This window comes from Bos javanicus, chromosome 18, assembly GCF_032452875.1.
Source record: "Bos javanicus breed banteng chromosome 18, ARS-OSU_banteng_1.0, whole genome shotgun sequence".
Lineage (NCBI taxonomy): Eukaryota > Metazoa > Chordata > Mammalia > Artiodactyla > Bovidae > Bos > Bos javanicus.
In genome coordinates this window covers 25,920,677-25,934,786 of record NC_083885.1, presented here as the reverse complement: position 1 = coordinate 25,934,786, position 14,110 = coordinate 25,920,677, and the positions used below count along the sequence as shown (strand labels likewise).

The following is a 14,110-nucleotide window of genomic DNA, read 5'->3' as shown; positions in this document are numbered from 1 at the left end:
CTGTATTTAAATTCTCAAGTACGATTTGTCACCAGCTCCCCCCCGCCCCCCCCCCCCCCACACACATTTGTCTCAAGGTTGGGGGTCCTGGCCACACCTGGCCTTTCGCCTTCTCTGGCTTTCTGTCCGCCTGAGGCTGAGCGAGCAACTCTGCTGGCCCAGGCTGTTCCCCATGCCCTTGATAAAAGTAGCCCTCTCCTTGGCCAGAGCGTCATTTGCGAAGAATGCAGTCTGAGAATGGGGCCCTGTATTTGCAGTGACTGGACTTGAGGGATGTGGGGGTAATGAGTTCTGCTTTCCTTCTGGGCACCAAGGAACAGAGGCTTTGAAATCTGGGTTGACCTGCGATACCCAGGATGTGTGACTGTGCACAGGGGAGGTCCAGCCCTTGTCCACCCTCCCAGACCTTCTGCCCCCTCTCCCAGGAAGACGGAGACTATGTTTCCTGGGCAGTGGTCTCTGGGCAGTTGTCAAGTCTGTCCCTCAATCATTGCAGCAACCCTGGTCTGGGGGAAGGGGGCTGCACCTCTGCCACCCTGGCCTAAACATGGAGAGGTCGATGGGGCTCTCCTGCAGCCCGCCCCTGCGCTCACCCACCGCTGGACATAGGTCACTGAAACATTAAATTTGTGGGGGGGAGGGTTCTTTGTATATGTCAGTATTGTTCTTAGGTCACTGAAACATTAAATTTGTGGGGGGGAGGGTTCTTTGTATATGTCAGTATTGTTCTTAATGCTGTGTATATGTATTGTCCAAACTTTACACCAACCCTATTAAGGTAGAGTTCTCCCATTTCAAAGATGGAAATACTGAGGCTTAGAGACAAAGTCATTCTCCCAGGGTTGCACATCTACTAAGTGGCGCAGCTGGGCTCTGAACTAGCTTTTGGTCGTAACCACACCGTGCCCCCATCACCCCGTCCTATGACCTAGGTCTTTGAGTCTTGGGCTGTTTGAAAGTCCTTGATGCAATTGACTCTCACATCCCACAGACTGGTAAATTCAGCTACTTTTTCCTCTTCAGGATCTTGCACACACCCTTCCTCTTTCTTCCTGATATCTTCCTGCCTCCCAACTTCCCTTCCTGAAAGCCAAGAAATAATGTGTCCTTGTGTCCCTGCCCCTCAGGCTTAGCTGATCTCCTTAAAAGTCTTCTAGGGGCTTCCCTGATGGCTCAGCGCATATAGAATCTGCCTGCAATGCAGGAGACACAGGAGGCGCAGGTTCGATCCCTAGGTTGGGATGAGCCCTGGGTAGGGATGATCCCCTGGAGAAGGAAATGGTAACCCACTCCAGTATTCTTCCTTGGAGAATTCCCATGGACAGAGGAGCCTGGTGGGCTACAGTCCAAAGGGTCGCAAAGAGTCCAACACAACTAAGCCCAGAGGCACGTGAAAGTCTCCTTCAACCATGGAATCGACCTTCAGTGCCCTTTGCCATCTCACCTTCCAGCAGCTCAGCATGCAGGTGGAGCCTGTCTCACTCCCTCCTTCTTTACCCACTGGGCAGCTGATCCTCAGGGCAGATTGTGTGCCCAGCTCTGTGCTGAGTAGCCTGGAGAAGGGGATGTCTGGCTACATCTCCACTCCACACTGGTCTATCTCCATTTCCTCAGCGGAGCTGCCTATAGGCAGCATTAACGTCCATTCTACCCTTTGCGCCCGCAGTCCTGACCCCTGCCAGGGAGAGGGCACCCAGGAGACTCCTCCTCCAAGGTGTCTTCCTTAATCAAGGAAGGCAGAGACCAGGACTCCCTAGCCAAGAGCCTTCTTGGGTCTTCTTCAGTCTTCCAGGGCTCAGCTCTGCGAACCTCACGCAACCCATCCTTGGGCTCTTCCTTCTCTTGCCTCTCGATGCTTCAGTCATTCCTGTTCCTCTGTTGACCCAGAATGTGCAGATCTCTCCTTTTCTAAATTCCACATCCTCTCTTTCCCGTCCTAGCCAACTTCTCCAAAGAGAAGGAAGTGGCAGCTTCCTCTAGCCACCTTCACCCCACCTTAGACCTTCCCAGGCCTGCCCTCTGCTCTGCTCCATTGACCTTTCTTCCAATTTGATCTGTCCGTGGCATGGTTCCCTGGTAATTGACCATCCTCTCCTCACTCCTGGTCACCTCTGAGGACTCTGCACCTGTCTGTTGCTTCTGCCACCTCTGACCTTCCTTCTCCAGCTTTCCTTCCCACTCGGAGTCACCTCTGTCCTCCCTGGTTGCCTTTCATCTTGCACTACCTTTGATGATTGGATCCTCACCTGTAGCACGGTGACCCCCATCAGCCTCTCAACTCAGTGATTTCATCTCTAGCCCTGCTGTCTTCCAAGCTTTCAGTTCAGGCTTTCGTGTGCATTCCTATCAAGGCATTCACCCAGTAAGCCTTCACCAGCTGTTTGGTGTGGATGTAGCTGCTGCTCCAGGCTGGGTGCCATGGGACTCACCCTGGGGAACCGTAGAAGGTCAGGGGGAATGGACACTGTTTAAATAGCTTTAAATAGTCTGGTAGAAAGCAATCAGTGCAGTGAGGGATGGGGAGAGTGGTCTCTAGCCCAGGTGGCATCATTAGGAAATCCTTGGGTGCCTCCAACTCCATTTTAAACCCAAAGCAAACTCCACATTACCTCTCCGAGCTGACTTGGCTTCTTTCAAACATGGCATCACTTATTGTCTGAGTCTGGGACTGTAGCTTGGTGTATCACCTTAAATGCCTTCAGAGTCACTTTGCACGCAATAGGTGTTCCATAGACTTGTAAAGTAAATTATGTCTGTCTTGTTCATTTGCTCAGTGCATAAGGGCCCTATGGGGCTTTCTACCCAGACCAGTGTTTCCTACCCCCAGCCCCATTCTCCATACCACCTGGAGCCCCCTTACCTCCTGTTCTGATTGTGAAGGTTTGTTGAAGTGTTTACCTCCCTCCTGACAGGGAGCTTTGAGGCCATGTCTCTGCTGATCAAAGAGGACCCCAGGCAGGTGCCTGGCACACAGCAGGTACTGGGTAAATAAGTATTAAATGAAGAATGAATGAATCTTTGTATTTTCGAGTCCTAGCAGGGTGTCTGCCAGTCGTAGTACAGTGTGAGGGCTAGTTGAATACATGAATGAGCTGATTTAAAGAGAATTTTGATGTATATAAGCCTGACTTGTCAGGGCCACAGTCAGGGTCCCCTCATAGTAGATTCATGGAGATGCTGTTGGAGGCCCTGGTGGTGCCTCCATGTGGGGCTGTGCCCTGTCTGTGTGCTGCCAGGCTCCGAGGGGAGGGCTGAGATGTGGGGTCTCCAACTGTGCTGCAGGTGCACCTGGTGGGCTGCTTGCCCACCTCTGAGCCTCCCTTCTCCTTAATGAGCACCCTGAAATGGTGCTAGGCCTGTTTCATTGCGTGAGCCCAGGGGGGTCCCTGGGGGACGCTGGAATTGGGGCTTTGGGTTAACAGGTGACCCAGTCCCTTGGACCCTTGCAGATGGCAGTCTCCGATCTGCTTGGGGTTGAGGCGGGGGAAGGTGCCGGCCAGCGGGCTTCAATCTCGCTTTTCTTGCTCTCTCCGCAGGCTGCCCGGTGCCCGGAGGAGGCTACTAAGCCCCGCCGGGCCATGGTCCCGTCTCGCAGGACGTGGAACCTGGGAGCCACGCCCTCGCTGCGCGGCCTGTGGCGAGTGGGCCGGGCCGGGGAGCCCGACCCGGGGATGGCTCGCCCCGCCCCAGCCAGCCCGGCCGCCCGCCCTTTCCCACACACCGGCCCGGGGAGGTTGAGAACTGGTGAGTCCGCATTTTTAAAATGCCTCTTTATTTCCCTTCCTTCCTCCAGATACCAACGATGAGACTGGGGTTTCTCGCAAGTTCCTAGACTCAGTCAGAGCTGTCAGGTAATTACAGGGTACCGGCAGCCCGCGAGCCGGGCGTGGAGTCAGGGCGTCAATTTCTCTGGGCGCTCCTGCCCCGCGCCCGCCCGTCTGTAAAGACCGGCCCGGGACGCCGAGTTAAACGTTAACGCAGTCTGTAGCGCGGAGCGCAGAACGCGGCGGACAGCCACGCGCTCCCTGACCGGCCGGGTCGCTGTGGCTCTGTGATCCGCCCGTCCTCGGCCGAGCACTCGTGGTCTCGCCCCGGGTTCTGCCCGCAGCTGGTAAACAAGGTAGGTACAGAGCTGCCCGGCGCCCTGCGCTGTGCCGACACTTGATCCCGCCGGGGCTCTCCGGCGGATAGCGCGGAGTGGACGAAAGGCTGTTCCCCAGCGTGGCCTGGCAGAGGGTGGGTGCCATGCGCTCCTTTTAGGTGCCATCCAAGGTGGCCCCGACAGCAGGTGGGTAGTGAGGGAGTCCCCGAGTCTGGGCCCTCCCTCCCCCTGGGGGAGCTGTCAACACGGGTTCTCCTTTCTGGGTCATGTCCCCTGGCGCTGCCAACATCAAGAAGTGGGCGGCTTCTGTGATTCCCGGTGGGGGCTAGATCATCAGGCCTGGGGAGCTGCCCTTGGGTGTCTGCCAGCCTTGGCTTGGGCAGGTCCTCATGGAAGTGTGGGGGCAGAGGGTGTGTCTTCAGGCAGGGGGCCTTCAGGAGTTTGCTGTCTGACTGCTCCGGACCTACTGGGAGAGGGCTGTAGAAGGCCAGCCTGTCTAAGTTAGCAGAGCCCTTCTGGGACATAAGGCCAAGCCCCTCCATGTACAGAAGGGAAAACCGAGGCCCAGAGAGGGCACATAGCAAGCTCCAGTTCCCTGTCTCCCACCTCACTTGTACCATCAGTGGCAGCCAAAGCGCTGCCCTCCACGGTCTGTCTCTTCTTCGGGGACAGTGAGGCTGGGGTTGACCCTGGAGTCCTCCTGGGAAAGCTTGGGCTCTTGAATCAGGTGGCCCCAGTTGTCTGGAAGGAGCTGAAGATGGTCTCTACTCCACCAGATTGTCCAAAGGATTAAGACTGTAATATGAATGAATAGTATTGCTTTTCTGGCTTAAAAAAAAAAAGAAAGCAAGAATTGAAAAACAAAAACATGTTATCTTGGAAAGCCAAAAAAAAAAAAAAAACCACAGAAAGGTATAAAAAAGAAGACTCACCTAGAAGCTTGTCACTAAACATTTTATATAGTTCCTTCCAGTCCTGCATGTGCATATTGCTCTCTTAAATTAGTATTATGAGGCTTATATGACCATACAGACTTTTATCCACTTTTAAAATTTAAGACAAAGGTCCAATGAAATCCTGTGTGTGAAATGCCAATCATGGTGCCTGCCACTGGGTAGAGTTTCAGCCAGTATGGGTGTCCCTAGGCCCCTCTACCCGCCCCCCCTCCCCCACTTACTGCCACTTTGAGAAGGGACAGCAAGCAGAAGGTGGGTTAGCACATGGGATTGGAACACTGGCTTCAGGTGACCCTGGGCATATTATTAACCCTTCCGGGCCTCCGGTTCACACCTCTCAGGGTGTCCCCTCTCCCATCCCGTCCAGCCCCACAAGCTGCGGTGGAGGGCTGGGGATTACGGGTGAATGGGTATTGAAGCCACAGTCAGCCGTCTCCCGCCATCCGGTGAGGGAGGCGATGTGTCAGAGACTCGAGAGGATGTGCTTTAACTGGTCCTGGATGCGCTTTTGAAGGCCGCGAGGACCAGGCCACCCAGTGTGGGGTTGCTCTTTATGAAGGCAGGGGAGAAATTGCCACCTAGAGGCGGCTTTGGTAATGAGGTCACGGCCCCGGGGTGCACCTCCTGTGAGGATTAGCACAGCCGGGGTGGCGTCGGCTTCCTTCTGCTGCTCTCTGTACTGGGTTGCTGGTGGGCACGTGCCAGCCCTAAGGCCACCGTGGAGGGAGAGGAAGCCGCCACCTCCGGGGGGAGGTCTTGGGCGACCTCCTGCAGAGGATCCCCTGGCGGTTTGTGGTGAAGAAAGAGCGCAGCCCCTGCTCAGCGCCAGGCCTTCCCTCTGTGCCAGGCAAGCATGTGAGGGCGTGTAAGTCCCTCCTGGCGGTGCCTGGGCCGCCCTGAGTGTGTGAAAGGGGAGCTAAGCCTCAGCTCTGGCCACTGATCCCTGGCCAGCAGCCTCCAACCAGCATCCGGCATCTCACCTGTCTCCTCTTGTCCTGGGACAGGGCGTGGAAAAGATAGCCCGGCTGGCGGTGACGAGGACTCGGGCACCCGAAGTGCAGCTCGCCCGGCCCTGGCTCAGTGCCGAGCCCTCAGCGTGGACTGGGCTGGCCCCGGGAGCCCCCACAGGCTCTACCTGACCCTGCAGGTAAGTCCAGGGGCTGTCAGAAAAGCCAGGTGTCTAGCCGGGCAGGTATGCCATGGCCCTTTGAATACCAGCCGCTGGGCTCCTCTGGGGAAGGAGGCCACGAAGGAGATGGGTCTCACACCTCCTGCCAAGCTCCTCATAGCACACCCACTGGGAGCCTGCCTACATGGGACAATTTGCTTTATTAGGTTATCTGGCGGGAAATCTCACAGGAGATGACAGGAGCTTCTCAGCCACGCCCTGACTGAAGTGTTAAAGTGGGAAATGTGGGGCCTTCAGTGAGAAGCTATTAGAAAGATGGGCAGGATTTTAGGGGAGCTGTATTTTCCCACTGGGGCATATGAGTCCATGGGGGCAGCGATACTTAAATTTCCTCATTTAAAGTGAGGACTTTACCAAAACTTGATTTCTTTTCTCTTGCAGTCATCACTGCAAGTCAGTTATCATGGGACTTTCAAAACACCGACTTTACATTTATATGTATAGTATTTGGTTGTAGAATGAAGACGTCCTAATAGCAGTAATAATATTTACTGAACGCTGGCTTTATACCAGACATTGTGGCATATATTATATGTCTCACATCAGTCCAAGACATAGTTACTGTTTTATGAGTGAAGTAAAGGAGGCTCAGAGAGGTTAAGTGACTTGCTACTGGTCACACAGCAAGCTGGGGTCTGAACATGATCAGCTTTAAAAATGGTATAAAGAACTCACACATGTGGCATGTAATATCTAGAAACTGAATGTCTCCTGTGGTCCTGTGTCTTTGAGAAATCCACTCTTAATTTATTTATCTTTTCTATACAACTACTTGATTGCGTTTATACAGTTTTTATTCTTTATTTTTGCCTTCTATTCTGTGACTAGCTCTTTCCCTCAACAGTGAGTCTTGGTGATTTCTTCATGCCTGTCAATATATAGAGAACTGTTTCATTCTTTTAAACTGCCGCATAATATTCTACTTCAGGGTTTATCTCACTGATCTTCTGTATGGTTTCTGATTGCAAAGAGCTCCTTAAACAAATACCGATGCATTTGTACACCTAAAACTTTGAGCAATTTCAGGATAGCACAGGCTCTGCAGTTTTATTTTTGCTGTACCACACAGCATGTTGGATCTTAGTTTCCTGACCAGGGATTGAACCTGAGGCCTTTGCACTGGAAGTGCAGAGTCTTAACTACTGGACTGCCAGGGAAGTCCTTGTAATTTTTTAAATGGATGCATCTGTTAACAGATATTTTTGCAAGTGCCTACTCTGTGTTAGAAGACTGTGCTGGCACACAGCCAAAAAGAGAAATAGACCCGGCAGCCTAGCAGAGAGGCCAGGATGGGCAAACATTGACATAATGGCTGAGGATGAAGGATCAGAGTTATCAGGAGGTGTTGCCAAGGCCCCTCCCCACAAGAAAGATTGTGTGTGGCAGGGGCTACCTTGAAGGGACCCATGCAGATGGAAGGCAGGGTGGGTGTGGGAGATAGGTGCCCTTTGAACGTGTGGCTTCAAGTCCTGATCTGAACATGAACCCCTTGCTTGTTGCTTCAGAGATAGTCTTGGGCTTCCTGGTTTTTCTCATCCCCTCTGGTGTGGTTCATCTGAAGATAGAACTGAATGGTCCGGTTTTTTTTGTTTTTTTTTTTTTTTTTAACTGTAAGTTCTGCTAGAAATGCAGGTCTGGTGCAGGAACAGTTAAAAAAACTGGAGAATCATTTTTTTTTTTTTAATCGAACTCAAGCCATTGGTAGTTAAATCGGGAGGTGGTCAGAAACAGGCAGCCTTGAGTTGGGTGGAGGCTCTGTTCTTGAATTTTGATTATGGGCTGTTGGGTTGTGGTTGCTGCTGAGTCCTGGGGTCAGCAGATCTACTGAGGATGTGAGACGCTGCCGCCAGCCACCAGTTTCCACATGCGTGTTCTTCTGGGCTGGTCAAGCTTCGTTATGTTTATAGGAGCTTCGAGATGGGGGTTGTGAGGCTCAAACAGGGACCCAGACCCAGTGAAGTGACCTGGTGGGCTTGGTGACCTCCCCCACCAGCTTCTCAAGCAGTTAAAACCCGAGTTGCTTCGTTTGGGGCTGCAGAAATTCCCAACCCCCAGGGGCCTGTCTGCCCTTCCTGTGGCTTGGCCAACCGGCCAGAAATAGTGTAACCTTTGCTCTGGACGGCAAATGGAAACTTCCAGCTGCCGCTGTTGCCGCCGCCAGTGACAAGGCTGCTCGTGCTGGTGTGGCAGTTGGTCAGAGGGTGGGGATAAAATTAAGTCGGCGGGAATTTTCCTAAATACGAGACATGATCACGACCGTTCCTTCTGGAGTAGAAAGTGGAGTTTCTGTTCTAAGAATGGGACGATGAAGCTTTAGGGAGGGTTAAGTAACTTGCCCATGGTCACACAGCTCACCTGAGTCAGGCTTCACACCCAGGCCTTTCCGACTCTAGATTTGGAATATTTTTTAAATATAGCAGTTGTCTTTTTGTTTTGAATAAGGTTGGCACAAAGACACACCAAAAAGTGCCTGTAATCTCCCATTCTGGATAGCTTCTGTTATCAAAGATAACAAAGCAGAACACCACAGATGCTTACAAGCTTAAAAATGCAAATGCCAGAAAGGTTCAGAATGAAACATAAAGCCTTTCCTTTCTCTCCACTTTCTCTTGCAACAAGTTTCTTTTGATTTCCCCAGAGTTTGCGTGTGTGCACAGTTGCTCAGTCATGTCTGACTCTTTGCTGCCAGGCTCCTCTCTCCATGGGATTCTCCAGGCAAGAATACTGGAGTGGGTTGCCATTTCCTCCTCCAGGGGATCTTCCCGACTCAGGGACTGAGCCCACATCTCCTGCATTGGCAGGTGGATTCTTTACCACTGAGCCGCCAAGGAAGCCCACCCCCCAAATTTAGATGATACCCCTGTAACATCACCCAGCCTCCAGAGGAAACCAGATTTGGAGAGGGAGGGGCAAGCCTCTTTTATTTCCATTATCCTTAAATGGGATTACACCTTACCTGTGGTTCTGTTCACACCTTACCTGTTGTCCTGTGTGAGTTGCACGTGATTTTCTCTGGTTGAAAGCCTCTTTCTGCCTCTCGCCTCATCTCCCTGCCAGTTCACTGGTCTCTTCTCTCCAGCCTTCTTTGCCTTGATTCCTCCTTCCTGGAGACAAGGTCTCATGGTCCCAGATAGCCATGCCTGCACGTGGACCATGGCCTTGCCCTGCTCGTGTGGACCTGTGTGCCCGCTCCTTGGCAGTCCCAGGCTGGTGCTGTCTGCAGGGGGATGGAGGCAGCTGACGTCACGGGTTGGGGTTGTTGCCCTGAGACTGCTGTGTGCCTGTTGGGGCTGGACAGGCCTGTGAATGGTGGGTCGAGGGTACACCTGAAGCAAGCAGGCCACTGCACTGGTGACTCAGGGCTCACAGGTCGGCCAGCTGAACTTCACCTGAGGATTTCTATGTGCCCAAGAACCTTGTTTGCTGGTCCTGAGGGCCGGCTGCCAATGAGGGCCAGGGGAACTCACTGCCCTTTCTCGCTGTGAGATCTGGGCGCATTTTCTTCCGGACTCCGGGCCTCCTTGTTCCCATCTACCCACACAGTGAGGGGTGGACCGGCTAGGTCTGGGGACCTCACCAGCTCCGGGAGCATGCACCATCTTCAGGCTCCACTGGGGTCCCCTCCCCACTGCGATCCCCCCTCTTCACGTGAGGATTCTGATTGTGTCTTGGCAGCAAGCCCTGCAGGACAAGGGGTGCGAGAGCAAGAGTCAGGGGACGAAAGAAGAGAAGCCCCTGAAGAGGCAGGCGCCGGCCCCCAGGAGGGACCGGGAGGCCCAGGAAGCTGGTGGCGCCATGAATGTAGAGAAAACAGGTAAAGGAAGTCTGCCCACCCGCCTGGCACAGCCCTGGCTAACACTGGTGTCGGAGGGGAGGCTCTTGTCCCCAGACATTGTCCTCCTCGCCTGGAGTGGCCGCCTTGACATGGAACTCGGAGACCCCAGCCTGCTCATCCTGACTCCAGGGACACCTTCCTCCCGGTGCCGCTGGGCGCCAGCCGGTGATAAGCAGCTTTGGCCAGCACACGCTGGGGTTGAATTTCCCTGCTTTTTTGTCTTTTCCCCAGCGCCTGTCAAAAGCAGGGCAAGGGTGGCAGCCGCGAAGACGCCACCGCCTGCAGAGAGAGGCCTGACCCCCTCCACTTGTGTATCTGTGGGTCCGTCAGGGACCCAGAGGCCCTAGGACGGGGATTTGCTCTGCTGTGTCGAGGCTGGGAAAGAGGAGCTGATGGCTCCAGTCTTTTCCGGCGAGGCTGACAGTTCTGGAAGATTCTGTGGGCCCCCTTTGTGGAGTTCCCCAGCAGGAACCCAGAGCCCAGCAGCTATTGGGGAAGGGCATTCTCAAGAAGCCCGAGGGGAAGGCCAAGAGTGAGTGGGGAAAGGAGCTGGCCGTCCTCTTGTTTGCCTTCTCCTGTCACCAGAGATTGATTTGTGTCTGAACTTGCAAGGTGGAAGGAGCCACCCCCTTCTCTGAGGTTGATCCAGGGCCTCCTTCACCTGTCTGGGCCCAGCATTCATTTGGGGCCGGGTGTTGGGGTCTGGCCAGGCTGTGGAAGCAGGGCCATTGTCCAGCCAGTCCAGAGTTCTGACTCTGGTTTGTGGGTCCGGGGCTGAGCTTCCCCGAGCCTGGGTGCCCTTGAGGGGCAGTGTCCAGGCAGGGTCTCAGAGAAAGAAACTGTCTTCTGAGAATGTGGATGGACAGCTGACCTACTATGATGGTGCAGTGGTCCCTTAGCCCCCTTTTAAGTTCTCCTTTAATCGCATCTCTCCCTTCTCTGCTGTTCTCTGTTAGCTTCCTCAAGGTCTTTTCCTCCCCAGTAAATGCTCTCCAGGCCCCTTGCGGCTCCCTTGGCACATGGGCACCATGCCAAGGTTAGGATGAAGCCCCCCGGCTGTGGGCTGAGGGTGAGATGAGCCGTGTTCCAGCAAGGAGGGCTATTCCTGTCTTGTTGGGCAACACACCCGTGTACCCCTCATGGGTTCCAGGTGCCTGCCCAAGGTTGCCTCTTTGGACAAGGACCATGGTCCCTGTTTCACAAGGGAAGCCCCAGAGGGATCCTCCCACCCAGCTCTGAAGTGGCAGTGCCAACTCTTGGACCTAGAGCTGAGAGCGTTTCCTGCCACCCCATGGCAATCTGCAGAGAGCACAGGGCTGTGCTGGTCACATGCTGTCTATGGCAGCTCTGGGTGCTGGCCTGGAAGCATCCATCTGACCTCGAGCTCTCTAGAACAGAGAGCAGAAGCCTGGCCAGCTGTGTGTGACATGCATGCTGTGTCACATGCAGGCCGCTTGGCCAGAGCCCCCTGGCCAACCAGCGTTGGCCCCCGTTCCGGCTCTCCAGAAGGCCTTGAGTCAGAGCCAACCCTTGGGGTTGGGAGGAAGGGAAAGGGAGTCTGTGTGTGTAGGGCCTGCTCCTTCAATAGTGGATGTCTTCTCACTGTCCACCCCTCCTGGGCCCAGTGCTGAGCTGTTCTGTCCAGCCTGGAATCAGTGCCATATGTGCCCCACGTTCCCGCTTAGTCCAAGAGCCAGGCTGCCGTTTCAGCTTCTCTGCCGTCTCATTGAACACACCTGTCACCTTCCTGTGGGTTGAAGCTGGGCTGTGTGACTTCAGGTGCAGATGGCTTTGTTTCTGGAGTCTGGGGTCTCCCCGCCATCCTGCCCACACAGGGCTGCAGCTTCTGGGACCTCATGTGAGGGAGCCTGGACGCTCTGGTGCTCCGTGAGGGTGGAGGCTTGCAGCAACTCTTCACGCCTCTCTTGGACACTTCATCCTGCCTCACCTACTTTGGCCAGGACCCGGATTAGGCTGCCAAGGCGGGAGGCAGATCCCTGCCCTTCCAGCCTCTCCTCTGTCCACTGCCCCACCCCCTTGCCAGCTCCCCACCTGCAGAGACAGTGGTCCTTCTTGGTGCCATCAAAGCAGGCTGTGATGGGCATGCCAGGCCCCATTAGCAGGTCCCAGGCCTTGATTCTGTGTCTCTGTCCTGTCCGTCTGTCTGTGTCTCTTCTGCTGGTGACAGGATGGTGGAAGGCGGAGACCCCCCGCCCACCCCAGTATTTATCCCTCCCTCTTGCCTGTGTGGTCCCTGCACTCAGTCCCACAGGGGTTGCCTGGGAGCACGCTTGGTGATGTTCCTGCTTGTATGCTGCTGCGTTTGTTCCTGTGTCCTGGTCTGTCTGTCCCTTGCGCACGCACACCTCCGCCTGCTCTCTCTCTCTGTGCAGTGATCACTCCCTGCGGAGGGCAGGGGCCAGGCTGGTGAGCCCCCACCTCTCTTCTCTACTCTGGAGAAGGTTTGGGGCGTAAAGAAATCATTTTCCACCAAGGATAGTGTTTTCTGGGGAGACAACAGCGGTTGCCAGAGGCACATCTTTCTCAACTGCAGGTCCCTGCAGGCTGGCCATGGAGAGGATATTGCCCATCAAACCTAGAACATAGGCTTTGGGGGAGTAATGAGTGGAAGTTGCTTTCCTGACTCCTGGTCCAGGCAGTTCTACCCACCAGAAACTTCCCACTAAAGTGGCTTCCTCCAAGGCAGGCCCTGGAGGCCCCCCCACTAACCCACCGGCACCCGCTAACTCCTGCTGCTACCCCAGCCCTTGCCCAGCTCCTTTGTCCCCTCTGCTTACATCCACTCCCCATCCCCATGGTCCATCCTGCCATGACAGGCCCCCTGTCCTCAGCCAGGCTGAGGCCTCTGCTGCCCTGCTGATCAGCCGCTACTTTGCTCATAGGTGGGAGGCCCTTTGGCAGCGGGAGGTGCTCAAGCCTGTCGGGGTCACCCAGTGCCGCCCCCGTGGTACATAGGATGGTGGAGGCCATGTCCCAGCTGCGGGAGGAGAAAGCCCAGCTGCAGGAGGAGCTGGTGGCCCTGCGGGAGAGGCTGGCTGTCCGCGACAGTGAACAGCAAGCCGCGTCCACGCAGCTGCAGAACCAGGTATCTGGGGAGGGTGGGACGGGCTGAGGCCACTGCCCACCATGGAACAGGTCAGAGGACATCGCCCAGGGTACCTGGGACCCTCCAGGCCACCCGCACAATGGACAGATGGGGTCTCCTCCCCTGGCTTGGGAACACATGGAGGCCTGGGCCTCCCGTCCTGGTCTTCCACGTGCCGTTCCTCGTGGTTACCAGGGGGCCAGATCCGCATCTCCATGAGTGACAGGCAGCATGTGTAGACGTGGGCGGAGCAGGAAGGTGCAGGGATATTCCTGCTCTGAGGCTGGTGCTGAGTCCACTCCATCTTCTGAGGTGGCCTGGCTCGGGCAGCCCACATGGACCAAACTCATCGCAGAGGTCGCCCCATGGAAAACTGGCAGGAGAAGAGAGGCTGGGGTGTGTACCAGGGAGAGAAGGGAGCTCACAAATCTCTGGGAGCCAGAGAAAGCAAAGGTTCATGCTGGCCAGTGTTGTTTCCTGCATTAGCTGGCCAGGAGGATGCTGGGGATGCCACAGGCCCTTTGGGCTGACCCCTGGCCTTCCCCCGAGTGCCTGGCCAATTCACTCCTTCCCACCATCACGTGAGCCCCGAGGCCCCTTTCCTGGGGCTCAACTCCCCACTCTAATTGTCAGTGTCTCTCAGGCCTGAGTCTGACCTTTCCCACTTCCCCAAGCTCCCCAGCCCTGTCTGCACACCATCTCCGTGTTGGAACCTGTGCCTGCGCTCCTGGGCCTGGCTCTCTGTAGAACGCCCTGCCTTCAGGTGGACCAGCTTCTTTCTCTGTGATTGCCCAGCCTGTGGATCTTCTGTTCCTCATTACTGGATGCCGTGACTTGTTCTCAGTTCCGGGGGCAGCGGATTATTTTCATGCACTTTTATGTATTTTTTTATTTTTGGCCGCACTAGGTCTTCGTTGCTGCA

General features: G+C 55.0%; 1 protein-coding gene and 1 long non-coding RNA gene across 8 annotated transcripts in view; one reads left to right on the top strand and one right to left on the bottom strand.

Moving 5' to 3' along the window:
* Positions 1-2,920: 2,920 nt before the first annotated feature.
* KIFC3 (kinesin family member C3) overlaps positions 2,921-14,110 on the top strand; it is a 30,978-nt gene continuing 19,788 nt past the window's right edge. The window contains exons 1-5 of one of the 5 annotated variants that reach the window (XM_061387333.1): positions 2,921-2,977; positions 3,537-3,744; positions 6,063-6,205; positions 9,923-10,061; positions 12,986-13,188. In XM_061387333.1, the coding sequence (XP_061243317.1) occupies positions 2,927-2,977; positions 3,537-3,744; positions 6,063-6,205; positions 9,923-10,061; positions 12,986-13,188 (744 nt within the window). In that variant the 5' untranslated portion in view covers positions 2,921-2,926. Of the gene's footprint in view, positions 2,978-3,536; positions 3,745-4,030; positions 4,121-6,062; positions 6,206-9,922; positions 10,062-12,985; positions 13,189-14,110 lie in introns of those variants that run through there. The other 4 variants (XM_061387332.1, XM_061387336.1, XM_061387335.1 and 1 more) reach the window with 4 other exon arrangements.
* On the bottom strand, positions 4,120-13,053 carry LOC133230232 (uncharacterized). Of its 3 annotated transcripts, none has more exons than XR_009730793.1 (6): positions 12,135-13,053; positions 11,819-12,030; positions 9,825-9,928; positions 9,227-9,464; positions 4,709-4,897; positions 4,120-4,226 (listed from the first exon to the last, which is right to left on the bottom strand). It is a non-coding gene; the product is annotated as an uncharacterized LOC133230232 (long non-coding RNA). The 3 variants fall into 3 exon arrangements; XR_009730794.1 differs by having other exon boundaries at positions 4,720-4,897; XR_009730792.1 differs by having other exon boundaries at positions 4,120-4,897.